Raw genomic sequence first — 13870 nt, forward strand, 5'->3', positions numbered from 1 at the left:
GTGCTGGCTTGCAGGGTCATGTCGTCTTGTTATGGTTTGGGCCTGGCAAAGCCAGAGCCCCCATGAGTACACCTTCTCCCTGATGTCTGCTGTGAGATGTGACCATGAAATAAGCAAAGCAGGCTCCAACTTAAACATAAAGAAAAGTTTATTAACTAAACTACACACACAATTACTAAACTACACACACAAATAAAAAAGAAAACACAAGGAGAATGAAAACTACACAGAAACACTTCCCCCTCCTCCTCCAGATCCCAGTACAATTCATTTCCCAAAATTATCCACACTCGGTCTGGCACCACCCTTTAGAAAATCAAATCTTCAGCTTATGAAGAGTAGACGGAGTCCTTCCTTGTACCACGGACTTCTTGTCACAGTTAGCACACCACCTGGAGTCCTGCTATCTCGTGACATCTCCTTTCCATGCCAAGGTGCTCTCACCACCAGGCATGGGATGGGGCAGAGGCCTGCTTTCAGGGTGGGCCTTTTAAGGATGCCTCATCTCGTTCCAAGCAGAGCACACTCTCATCTCTGGGACCTCTGTCCCTCCCATTTTTCTATACCCCCTGGGGCCAAGGGGTCTCAACACCAAACTCTCCTGGCTCCGAGCCTCCGCTTCCCCCTGCAATGCAGCCTCTGTATCACCAGGAAACAGTCCATGGATCTACACCAAAAGAGTCCAGCAAAATTGCCACTCCATCTTCCTCCATTCCTTCAACATCTCTCTTTCTCTTTGCCAGACCCCCTTACTGGCCTGTTTCTTCCTTCATCTTCCACTCTTATCCCTTTCCTAGGAAAGGTAATGTTCCGTTTAGTTCTCACTATCCACAAGGGTTAAAAGCTCTCCCAGGCCGCTGGGCTGCTCGCTGCCCCCCCCTGCTCCTCCCAGCCGTGCTGCTGGCACATGATATCAAGTTTCAAGATAACAGTCCAAGCACAGGTTGCGTTCTCTCCGTCTCCAAAAAAAGGGGAGGGGGATAAACAGGTCGCTCAATGCCTCCCACCCTTCCACCGAATCCGGGCCTACCGCAGATGGGCCACGTGGCTTTCCCCTCCCCCAGCCCAACCATCAACTGGGCCTGGGGAGGGAGGCCCAACCCTTCATGCCAGAAATCCCAGGAGGACTCTGAAGGACAAGAGCCCTGCTTTTAACTCCTTGGGTTTGTAGTCTCAAGAGGCGGATACAATACCCCACTGGTCAAACCAGGTGCTCATCTTAAAATCCGAACACCCATTGGTGACCACAGCAAAACAACATATCCCAGATGTCCCATTCCCGGTCAAACCACGACACGTCTATAAACCACAATTTGCTTCTCGCTTAAATTTCTACAACCACCAGTAAAGTCACAGTGCCCAGAGCATCCTTGCAGGACATTGAGTGGGCAAATGCAATCAGAGGATGCCACAACACCCACACAACTGTCACCATCAGACACCAGTCATTCTCCTGTGAATGACATGAACCAAGTGTGCCAGGGTGCCAACAGCTCATGCAAGCTGTGTCACTTTCAGAGGTGCCAGCTTGGCACTGGACATCTCAGCTCAGGGGCTGTTGTTCATTGTCCTGCTGGGTCTCACTGCTCAGCCTGGACCAACCTGTTTGGGGGCTGCACTAAAACACAGGTTCTGGTGGGTTTGCAGAGTGAGGCAGCCCCATGCAGGTGTCTCCAGGTGTGCTGGTGTCCCAGCTGTGACCGCAGCCAGCAGAGCTCCAGGCCTGCCTCAGCTGCATACAGAGCTGCACCCTGGGCCCCTGCAGCTGCCCTGAGCTTTGGAGAGCCCCACTGGGGCTGGCTGATGTGCTGCAGCATCCTGGGCAACAGGCACCCCCAGCTGGGCCAGCAGCCAGAGGCCAGGCCCCTTCCCCAGGGGCAGCTCTGGGGGCTCTGCACACCTGAGCACAGGCACCAGGTGCCAGGGCAGACACGGGGCACGGCCTGGCAGCACCATGCAGTTCTGCTCCTCTTGCCTCCAGCGACCATGGCCACAGCAGCCAGAGCCCTGCCTTGTGCCAGCGGGGCTGCACACACCTCTGGGAGAAGATGTTGCTTTTATGAGAGCAAAGTGAGCACATCACTCTCACTGCCTTTGCTGGACAGCTCCTGCCCTCCCAGCTCCTCTGCCTGGATGGATTTTTTCTGCTGGGATCAAATGCTGACACAGCCCCTGCTGGGATGAAAGCATCAGAGTGATTCCAGGCTGAGGCCCCTCTGCAGACACCTCTGCTGTACCTCAGGCTGAGGCTCCCTCTGACTTGCTCACCCACCTCTGCACACTGGCTGGGGCTTGGGACCACACTCATCCTCACCATTCCTCATGCCATGTCTCACTGCCCCCACTTTCCAGGCTCTGGAGCCACTGGCTGCTTGAACAACTGTCGTGGTTTGACACTGGTCAAACACCAGGAACCCACAAAAGCTGCTCACTCAGCCTCCCCTGTCACTGCCAGAAAGAGGAGAGGAAAAAATAATTAATCAATATTTATGAGTTGAGATAAGGATTGGGAGTAAACAGCCTCAAGGGCAAATTTGTTCTAGTTGGAGATAGAACTTGAGTTTATTACTAACGAAATCAGAGGACAGTGATAAGTAAAATTGCCCTTTAAAACACCTTTTCTTTCCTCAACACTTCCCTCCTTCCCACCAACAGCACAGGCAGACAGAGTGAGGGGGGCTTGGTCAGTTCATCACCCAAGGTTCTCTTCCAATGCTCAGGGAGAGGAGTCCCTCCCCTTCTGCACCGTGGGGTCCCTCCCATGGGAGACAGTTCTCCTTGAACTTCTGCAGTGTGGCTCCACTCTCACTAGCAGCAGTCCAACCAAAACTGCTGACACAGGAGTCCCTCCCACAGGCACACAGACCTCCCCAAACTGCCCTGGCCTGGGTCATCCTTCCATTGGGTGCAGTCCAAGGACAGGCTGCTGTAACAGGGGAGCAGGGGCCCCCTCTCTTCACCAGGTCTCCCAGTGGTCCCCAGCATCCACTCACTGCAGCGTGGGCAGCTCTGAAATGGGCTGTGGGTGGATCTCTGCATCCCCTATGGATCCCCATGGGCTGTGGGTGGATCTCTGCATTCCCCGTGGATCCCCAGGGGCTGTGGGTGGATCTCTGCATTCCCCATGGATCCCCATGGGCTGTGGGTGGATCTCTGCATTCCCCGTGGATCCCCATGGGCTGTGGGTGGATCTCTGCATTCCCCATGGATCCCCATGAGCTGTGGGTGGATCTCTGCATTCCCCATGCATCCCCATGGGCTGTGGGTGGATCTCTGCATTCCCCATGGATCCCCATGGGCTGTGGGTGGATCTCTGCATTCCCCATGGATCCCATGGGCCGTGGGTGGATCTCTGCATTCCCCATGGATCCCCATAGGCTGTGGGTGGATCTCTGCACTCCCCATGTATCCCCATGGGCTGTGGGTGGAACTTTGCATTCCCCATTAATCCCCAGGGCATGCAGGGGAACTGCTGCTTCACCACACTCACACCATGGCCTACAGAGGAATCTCTGCTCTGGTACCTGGAGCATCACCTCTTCCTCCTTCTACACTCACCTTGGTGTCTCCATGTTGTTTCCCTCACATGTTCTCAACTCCTCCTAATCTAAGGCTGCAATTCAAACTGCACACGCCACTTTGCTTTGATTTTCCTCTTAAATATGTTACTGCAGAGGTTTTACCAACATCTCTAACTGGCCCAGCTGTGGCCACCAGCATCTCCATCTTCAGAGCCATCAGGGACTGAATCTGCCAGACAAGGTGGAAGCTTCCAGCAGCTTCTCACAGAAGCCACCTCTGTGGCCCTTCTGCTACAAAAATCCAGCCTGTGCAAAAGCAACACACCAACCCCATCAGTTCTAATCAGTGCTGGGTCCCTGGGGAGGTGCCAGATGCCTGGAGTTTGGCCATTGTGACACCCATCCACAAGAAGGGCTGGAAGGAGAATCTGTGTAGCTAGAGGTTTGTTCACCTGATCTTGCATCCCAGAAGGGTTTTGGAGCAGATTGTCCTGAGTGATGAGAGGGCACATCCAGTTGAATAAAGGCATCAGTCCCAGCCAGCAGGGCCACAGGAAAGGCTGGTCCTGCCTTGGGAACTGTTGGAAGCCTGGATGCTGAGAATTTTAAACCGTCTGTGTTGAAAGGTACAGACCTTACTGGGAATACTGCATTTGACCTGAGGCCTTGGAGATGGCTTCCAGAATTCATTGATAGCCCTGAAAGTGCACGTGTATAGTTTGAATAGAAGTATGCATCAGCAAAGGGTAAAAAGCTTAGGGTTTAACATTTTTGAATAGAGCAATATATGTAAAGCAAGAGGGAGGATTTTGGGCCCCAGCAAGTTCTTTTTCTTCACCTTATTTTTCACATGAGTTTGGGTTGTTTTATGTAATTTGTTAGAAAACTCTACCTTATGGATTCGGAGTGATTAGTTATTGTGCTAAAAGTAAAAGTAATTTACGTGTCATTTCTTAATTCGATAGTTTAGCCTTAAAAGAATTGGTTGAGAAAGATACTGGGCCATTTTGTATCTTTTTAGTAGAATGCCACAGCACTCACAATTTGTAAGACTGTAATACAGATAAGAATTAATGAAAACTTAAAATAAAAATGAGAAACACTCCCTCCTGCTCCTTTCATCCCAATCCTAACAATTAAGAAAATAAAATCAGAACATAATAGCAAACCTGATCTCCTTTGATGACCAGATGACCGGCCCACTGGATGAGGGGGGAGCTGTAGAAGTGTCTACCTGGACTTCACCAAAGCCTCTGGCACAGTCTCCCACAGCATTCTCCTGGAAAAGCTGTCAGCCCAGGCCTTGGAGAGGTGCTCTCCTGGCTGCCTCAGGAGCTGCCTGCATGTCCAGGCCCAGAGAGCCTTGGTGACAGTGCCACATGCAGCTGGTGTCCGGCCACAAGCGCTGTCCCCAGTGTGGGGCCCGGTCCTCTTGAAGATCTTTCTTGATGATCTGGATGAGGGGATGCAGGGAGCACTCAGCAAGATCACGGATGGCGCCAAGTTTGGAGGGAGACTCAGCTGCTGGAGGGCAGGAAGGCTCTGCAGAGGGATCTGCACAGGCTGGATCCACGGGCCGAGGCCACCTCTGCAGGCCGTGCAGAGCAAGGCCATGGAGCTGCTGAAGGCCCTGCAGGGAAAGGCCTGTGAGGAGCAGCTGAGGCAGCTGGGGTTCTTTAGCCCAGACATGGGGGCTCTGAGAGATCATTTCTCTCCACAGCTCCCTGAAAAGGGGCTGTAGCCAGCTGGGGATCTGCATTTTCTGCTGGACAAACAGCGGGACAATGAGAGGGCAAGGCCTCGACCTGCACCAGGGGAGATTCTGGTGGCACATCAGGAGGAATTTCTTCACATAAAGGGTGATTAAACATTGGAATGGACTTCCTGAAGATGTGGTGAAATCCCAGTTCCTGGAGACTGGATGTGGCACTCGGTGCCATGGTCCATTTGAACAGGGTGTGATTGGTCCAAAGTTGGACTCCACGATGCCAGAGGCCTTTTCCAACAGAAATAATTCTGTGCTTCTGCCAGGAAGCCAGCTTGGAGCTGAGCACAGGGCTGCCCCAGCTCCACAGGCATGCTGCCAGGCACCTTTCAGCTGGCATTGCCTCTGCTTTCTGCTGAGCCTGCTGTGAATGGGCCATAGGGATGGAGCCCTTTGCTGAGCCCAGAGCTGCTCCATGCCCACGGTGGGGTGGAAAGCGCCTGAGTTCCCTGGGAAGGTGCAGCTGCACTGCCATGGCAGGGTAATTTTGTAGTTTGCTCTGTGTTTGCTGTCAGAAGTGAAGGGGGAGAAGCACATCCTATTGATGATCATCGGTCTCGGATTTATTGATCCGGCTTACATACTTTTATAGTAGTGTTAATTGAGCTCATACAAATTGCAAAAGCCGAGCTCATAATTGGTTACAGATTACTTGCCAACCCCTCCTTTGTTGCTAATACTTGTGGTTTTCTTGTTGAGGCTAATACTTGTTTTTCACCCTGCTGTTGACTACATTCAAGGACTCCATGTTTTTCACCGTGTTTTTCTCATTATTTGCTCAAGGACGCAGTGTTATTACTTTACTCGTGAGGAAAAAGGCTGAGAACTTACTGCTTACAGCTCCTTTTTACTTCTTAACCAGCTGTATATGATCATGGCCCTTTTCCTGAAGCCAGGTCTGCACAAAACTCTCCAACATATGTCCATCTTTGGGGAGAGCTCTGGGCTCCAGTGTGTCACAGGGATTTTTGTCACTCTGAAAAAATTTTTTTGCTGGGAATTCTGAGGAGAAATTGTGACCCTAGGCCACTTCATTGCAAAGTGTTGGATCAGGCAGCAGGCTTAGATCTTCTCCATTAACACCAATGGTTCACAATCTGTCGACTGAGCATGTTGCCAGGAGCTGTCCCAAAAGAGAAGGAAACAGGAGAATCAAGACAGTGGCATCTTCTGACCTCTGATTGAGAGAACAGCTAAGCAAAAATCCTTTGGTCCATGGGGGAAACAAACTTCCCTGTTGGGCAACTTTTATGAGGTTACAGTGTAAAGTTGCAACTCTGATTTCTGAGGAACAGCTTATCTGTTGTATATCCGGGTGGCTTTCTGTTTACACTCCCTGCAGTGAGGTCCTCACTTCCTGTACCTGGGCAAAATGTCCCTTGATGATGGGCAACAGCACTTTGGCACAGGAATATCAGCCAAGAACCCCTGGGGGTCAGGTCAGGAGGTGGTCAGGAATGCTGCTGCCCAAGTGCTGAGCCCCACACGTGAAGATGCTGCAGAGAACATTTTGGACAACCTGCTCTAGCTGATCCTGCTGCAGCCTGGAGTGTGGACTAGAAGATGCTGAGAAGTCCCTCCAAAACATAACAATTCAGTGATTCTGGGATCCTGGCACATGCTTTTGTTTGGTGGCTTTTGAAAGTGCACCTTGGGAGCAGCAGCTGTTGTATCAGACAGGCAGGCTTTGGCATCAGACCCATAGAGAGCTTGGAGCAGCCAAAGCTGAATTCCTGTGCTGCACTCCTTGGACAGCTTCATGCTCTGCTCTGCTTCTGAAGCTTTTCTGCAGATTGATGGGAAACTGTTACCTCTCACTGAAATTTCTACATCCACCAGTAAAGTCCCAGTGCCCAGAGCATCCTTGCAGGACATTGGGTGTGCAAATGCAATCAGAGAATGCCACAACACCCACACAAGCGTCAGCATCAGACACCAGTCATTCTCCTGTGAATGGCATGAACCAAGTGTGCCAGGGTGCCAACATCTCTTATAAGATACCTCCATTAATCCTGGAACAAGACTCCCAACTTTGATGTCCCAAACTTCGATGATCCTTTGGAGGAGTGGGGCCTGCATCAAAGAGTCCAATGCGTTCTTTGAGTTCAGGACTGTGGGGCAATGTCCCACTTTTCCCCTGTGAGGTTTTGTACAGTTGGTCAGGCATCAGTGTGGAGTTGGGGGACACTTTGGGGATCTTTGATGGTTTATGGTGCCTTCTAATGATGTGACCACAGCTGGCCCTGGTTTGTTCTGTCAGTTGGGCCTCATCAGAAAGGAGGAATTTGCCCCACCTCCACCAGATCTACTTCTTCTTGGCCTTCTCCCTCATTCTGGCTAAATCCCTCTTTGTTTAAGACGTCAGTACGAGGTTAACAGAGACAAAAGAAACCACAGGACTCAACCAGCATGTTTAAACAAACTTTGGTGTAACACACTTCTTTTGGACACTTCTGGTTTTAACAACCAACTCGTCATTCTATTATTCCTGGACTTTGGAAATGGAAGAAAATTAGTCCAGTTTAGCTTTAAATGAATGAATGGTCATTGAATGACAGAATATTTTGGGGTTGGAAAGGACCTTAATGTCCATCTACTTCCGTGCTCTCCCATAGACAGGGACACCTTCCAGTATCTCAGGCTCCTCCAAGTCCCAGCCAGTCTGGCCATGGACACTTTCAGGCATGGGGCAGTCTCAGCTTCTGTGGGCAACCTGTGCTGGGGCTTCACCACCCCACAGTAACAAATATCTACCAAATATACTTTCTAAACCTACACTCCTTCCATTTCAAGCCCTTTCAGCTTGGCCCAATGCTGTGGTTTAACCCCAGCCAGCAGGCACGTCCCACGCAGCCGCTCCCTCCCTCCCTGAGCACCAGGATCAGGGAGAGAACTGGAAGGGGAAAAACTGGAAAACTCCTGGGTGGAGATAGAGACAGTTTAACAGGGAAAGCAAAGGCTGAGCACACAAGCAAGGCACATCAAGGAATTCCTTCACCATTTCCCATGGACAGAAAAGTGTTCAGCCACCTCCAGGAGAGAAGGGCCCCATCCCACCTAACAGCTCCCTGGGAAGCTACAAAACCCAGCTACAAAACTCATCATTCCAAATGCCCCCTCCTTCCCCTCCTTCCCCTCACTTTATACCCTAAGCATGATGCCTCATGCTCTGGAATATCCCTCTGGTCAGTTGGGCTCACCTGTCCTGCCTGTGTCTCCTCCCAACCTCCCTGGTACTCCCAGCCTCCTTGCCAGCCTGGCAGTACAAAAAGCACAAAAGGCCTTGGCCTGTGAAAGCTCTGACCAGCAATATCAGAAACATCTCTGTGTTCAGCAGAACTCCAAAACACAGCCCCACTCCTGCCACTGACAAAAACATAAACTCTGAACCCCGCACACCTGTCAGCCCCATGCCCTTGTGCAAAGTGTGTCTCCAGCTCTCCTGTAGACTCCTCAAGTACTGGCAGGTGCTCTGAGGAATCCCCAGAGCCTTCCCCTTCCCAGGCTGCAGGGATGGAGCTGTCACACAGCCCTGGCAATGAGGCAAGAATATCTGTAGCCTGGCCATGGCAATGATGTTCAGGGAGGCTGCAGAAGGACAGACTGTGAATATCTGAGTGTATCAGAGTCAGGCCAGTCCATCCAGTGTCAGCAGAGCTGTTCTGTTGGGAGCAGAAACACGTGTAGGTGCTGGAGCAGCAGCAGCTGCAGCTGGTGGGATTGATGAAATGATCAAGGAACCCACCAGACCCTGTTAGCTGACCCTGACATGCCATGCTGGAAGTCAGCAAATTTGGGAGAAATTCTGGGGAAACTAAAACAACTGTCAACCACTTTCAGGGAGAGTATGAACAAACTCTGTAAATAAAAATACAGAAATTCTCCTTTCTGTGGAATTCCCTGTTTGAAACAAGGGGCAAATTTATGCCTGGGTATATATTGCAGTGGCACTCCTGAGGATTCAAACTCTCCTTTCTCTAGGGAGAAGACAGAAGGAATGATTCAGCTGCCTCTTTTGGGACCCTGCTTCCAGGTAAGCTCTTGCTCCTTCCTCAACAATGCCTCCAATATTCAAAGTCTTTCCTGAGTTTTGGAATGAATATACATATGCAAACACTGGGCTGGAATTGCTGAGCTCTAAGGAGCAATGAGAGCTTATGCATGCACTGAATTTTGTAGGACTTGAGCATTTTCTGTCATTCAGGAGGGCAAGGACAGAGGAAGTGATTTGGGAAAGAAGCTCAAGCCAGCTCACCTGATAATGAATCACTTTTGAATAAATCTGAAATCTAACAAATGGTTGAATAAGAAAGATGGGGGAGACTATTCAGTACTGAAACTCCACCCATGACCTTTCAAAAAACCTCTGGACTAACACAGGTGTGGTCTAAATTCCCAGGAAAAGTTACTCAAAAATCTTCTTGCGAAATCCAACTGTCTCTTCCTGGAGAGCATATAAACCCAGAGAGTGTGAGACTGCAGCAGAGGCATTTGAGACTCCTCTGCCACTTTGGGGCTGCGAGCAGAATCCTGTGCCACTCCTTCTCACGGTAGGCTCTTTTCTATGAATCTGTTATATTAGATATTACCTGTGTTAGACTTATTTTAATCTCCAGGAGTGTGTCATGCAGATGGACTTTTCAGACCCTTCTCTGCTTGATTTGGGGCAGCTTTGGGCATGCTCTGCAGAGTACTGTAAAAAGTCCCGACTGGTAGTTGCAGTTCTCAGTTTGCAGCTCATTGGTCACCACATTCCTGATCCAGGGCTGGAAAAGATGAAAAGGACCAGATACCTTGGGTCAGAGCAGGACTGTGTGCAGCTCAGCATCCTGAATCCAGTTGAAAGGGAGAGATGAGGGGCAGGGAGAAGAAGAAGACAAGGGCAAATGTGCAAGGTGACTTGTCAAGCCTTCAGCAGTGCTGAGCTCAGCCCCTGGCCAGCCCAAGGTGGGCTTTGTGCTTTAGAGGCTGTGGCAGCTTTGTGTGCCAGGAACCCTTTGAGCTGCCTGTCCCAGCTGCCTTATCCCAAATGCTGATGATATTAAATCTGTCCAATGAGTGTCTGGCAATGCAAATGGAAGCATCCCTGCTCTCCCAAACCTATGCTGTCTCTGAAAGGTGACAAAGCTCCTCATGTGGTTTCCATCATCCCAGGGAGCTTTTCAGCAGGTTTCTCATAAAGAATGACCTTACTGCCTGCTGAAAATCCCATCAGCACTGAGAAAGACAAAACAGGACAGGTGGCTGTCCAAGAAATTCCTGCAATGGTGCCTTTGCCTGTCCAGGGAAATCAATCAGCAAAGCTGAAGATGGGCATCAGCAGGAATCCCAAGCAACCAGGGCAAGAGCTGCCCCTCAGGGCTGGCATTGCAGCAGCCACTGTGCTGAAAAGATAGAGGTGTTATCTCTCATGCTTGCTGCTGCCATCTGCTTGGCCCCTTCATTTGCTCCCTCCATGTGCCTGCAAGTTCAGAGTCTGGGGTTGGATGACGTGGAAATGCAAGGTGAGCAGCAGGACACCCATGGCCCCATGTCAGCTGAGAGGCAGGAGCCCAGGTGGATGATTTGGGGTTCAGTGTTGGGTCTGACTGGAAGAGCTGAGTGTCTGTGTGAACCTGGATGGGGCCAGAGAGCTGTAGGCAGTGCAGCATTGCTGTTCTTTGCCTGCCCAATGGCCCATGAGATTAAAGCCCAGCTGAGCATGGCAGGGGGCTGAGCAGAGTCCGTGCCCAGCTGCAGGTGTGTGCTGTGGGAAGGTGCTGAGAGCAGGAGGGAGGTGGGCAAAGGTGACCTTGTCCCAGGGCTGTGCCTCAGTTGCAAGATCCCTTTGCTGTGAGAGCTGATTGCAGTCCTGGTGGGTTTGGCTCTTTCCTCCTACAGGCTGAGTGCTCCCACTGCTGCCTCCTCTGGGCACCTAAACCCTGTTTTTGGTTTCAGCCTTGTCATCCTCATTATTTTTATATATGCAGGAGGACAGAAATTACTCCTTTCCTGGTCTCTCAGAATCCCCTCCTTTGCCAGCTCTTTCCCCCTGCACCAAAAGGCTCCAGGCCATGACCTGCTCTCTCCAAGCTGAGTGTCCCTCTGCATTTGCCTTCCAGGGGAGCAAGAGCCCTTCACTGAAATCCTGCCACCATGCTGGGGCTGCTGCTGCTGCTGCAGGTGTTGGCCAGCTGCCTCTGGCTGGGACACAGCACGGTGGAGACACCCTTTTTGATTTGTCCTCAGTTCTTCTATGATGGGATTCCCCCAAATAATGCCCTGAACCCACAGAACCCAGCCTGGATCTGTCAGCGCTTCAGGAACTCATTTCGCTATGCCACCCTGTATGACAGAGACAGGAAAATTCCAGTGTACTCTGCTTACATCTTCCAGCCTAGAAACACTGAGAAACCTCCAGAGTGGTGGATGGTTGAGCCTCAGGTGAGTGTCCCTCTTACATACATCACCCTCCAGCCACTCAGAGATGAGCAGTTAAATTCCCACTTCTCCTGGACCTTGGACCCAGGCCACCTAAAATATCTTTGGTTTTATTAACTTTCTCCAAGGCACTTTTAGAGTATTTAGTTTTCCTAGGACTCGTTTCAGATACAAGCTCCTGTCAGAGGCTGATAATTTGTAACTTCTTTTCAGTGATGTGGCAGGAAATTCTCCCTGGCCCATATCAGTTCTGAGACATATTCTCAACACTGCTGTAACAGATTCCACTTCAACTGGGGTCTTTTTTCTTACTGAGCAAAACAGTTCATCCTTGAATGAACTGTAGTCCTCCCAGGGAAACCTCAGCTCCAGGACTGATTTCCTGACACATCTCCCTGTGTATGGGGTTACAGGAGGCAACCTCTGGTGTTCCAGGACTGGGGTACACTTGTAGTAGCCCCACATCAAATCACAGAATCACAGTGTGGCATGACAGGATCTAGGGGGATCCCTGGGCAGATTTGGGCTGTGGAGACAGGAGGAAAGGGAAGCAGATTTGGCAGGGGAGGTGATGTCCCCCCAAAGTCACCTTTCAATCCTAGGAGTAGGAAATGCTCCTTGTCTCGTGCATGCATCCATGCTCCCAGCACAGGCTGCAGGCTGGATCACAAAAGGTCACAAGTCAAACTGCGAGCAGTCAGATTCTGAGCTGCTTGTTCTTTAAAGCTTTTGTGTTCATGTGGGAGGGTCATGTATATGATTTTTCTCTGATTCATACATTTTCATACACTGAGATGACAAAAGATGGGATCTTGACAATCAGAGATTTCTGCTTCAGGGAAATCTCCATTACTCCCATTCCCCATTCTAACACCTCTTTCTTTTTTCCTGTCCAGCTCATAGATAAGAATGTAAATATTAAAGAGATGGAAAGAGAGTCAGATCTCATTGCTCAACATCATTTCACCTTAGACCAAATCGAAGAGAGCCAGGCTGTCCTTGATGACTACAAAGGACTGAAAGATTTGGACTTTGGCCATTTGATTCCCAGTGACCATATGGAGAGTCTAGGGAGCAAGATGGCTACCTTCACCCTGACCAACGTAGTGCCCCAGGACAGCAGTCTCAACAAGGGCCAGTGGAACATCTACCAGTCTAAAACAATGCCCAAAATGACCAAGGGCTGTACAACGACTTACGTGATCACAGGTGCTGTGCCTGGGAGCACTGACATCGCTGTAGGGAGAGTGAACAGACCCAGCCACATCTGGTCAGCTGCCTGCTGCGTGGTGGGCACAGAGCCCACAAGTGCTTGGGGGGCCATCGCTGAGAACAACAAGAATGAAGTGGTGACCATCACGCTGGGGGAGCTGGAGGAGAGGTTGACCAATTTCTATGGTAGAAAGGTTATTCTGTTTGAGAAAGCATGTCCCCGGCAATAAGCCTCATATCTTCAGTGGAAAAGGTTAGGTGGCTTTTCCGACATGTCATAGAATCACAGAGCGGGTTGGTTTTGACGGGACCTTAAAGCCTTAAAGATCATCTCATTCTCACCTGCTTGCCTTGGACAGGGACAACTTCCACTACACCAGCTTGTTCCAAGCCCTTCCCAGCCTGGCCTTGAACCTGTCACTATAGGACACAAAAAAACACAAACACACAACACTGTTCTCAAGGTGAAGGAAAAAAGGGAAGTTTATTTTCTGACTCTAACATTTATAGTTTTCCAAAAGTGACAGTGGATTGGGGGGTGACAGTGACACCTCTCCAATGATACTGGTCAAACTATCAGTCTATCAACTGTCTCTTCCTCCATAAAGGAATTCAAAACAATGAGTTATTTACAGAAAGTGTGTGAGAATGTTCACTACAAGAATGTCAACATCAGAAGGCTTAGAAAATCTTAAAAAACCAGGGTGACAGAATCCTTCCTGGGATGGGGCAGTCAAAACAGTGTTGTGTTGTGTCTGTATAAGTTGGACTGTTCTGTTCCCCCCTATCATGTAATGGTTCTGCCCTTGCTCTCCCTTCCCTCGTTTATGCTGCCAGTTATCCCAACTCCTCCCCAGTTGCCTTGGAGATTATGCATCCTTTCTCAAATCCCTCCTCCATGCCCTGTCCATCACTCAGCACTCGGACCCTTCTCTCTGGAACTCTCCAGAAA

The 13870-nt window shown here is 50.2% G+C and overlaps 1 protein-coding gene across 1 annotated transcript; it reads left to right on the top strand.

The window, feature by feature from the left end:
* Window positions 1-9717: 9717 nt before the first annotated feature.
* LOC134417949 (endonuclease domain-containing 1 protein-like) lies at window positions 9718-13148 on the top strand. The gene is made up of 3 exons (XM_063155817.1): window positions 9718-9836; window positions 11388-11715; window positions 12615-13148. The coding sequence occupies exons 2-3, from the start codon at window positions 11422-11424 to the stop codon at window positions 13146-13148; spliced, it is 828 nt and encodes a 275-aa protein (XP_063011887.1). The 5' UTR covers window positions 9718-9836; window positions 11388-11421.
* Window positions 13149-13870: the final 722 nt, after the last annotated feature.

This window comes from Melospiza melodia, chromosome 4, assembly GCF_035770615.1.
Source record: "Melospiza melodia melodia isolate bMelMel2 chromosome 4, bMelMel2.pri, whole genome shotgun sequence".
NCBI lineage: Eukaryota > Metazoa > Chordata > Aves > Passeriformes > Passerellidae > Melospiza > Melospiza melodia.

What these genes read in the sequence shown, in the direction of transcription:
- LOC134417949 (XM_063155817.1), top strand. Translation starts at nt 11,422, where the DNA reads ATGCTGGGGCTGCTGCTGCTGCTGCAGGTGTTGGCCAGCTGCCTCTGG. An exon ending in TGGTTGAGCCTCAGGTGAGT is followed by an intron (nt 11,716 to 12,614) that starts GTCCCTCTTACA and finishes CTCATAGATAAG; the next exon opens with AATGTAAATATTAAAGAGAT.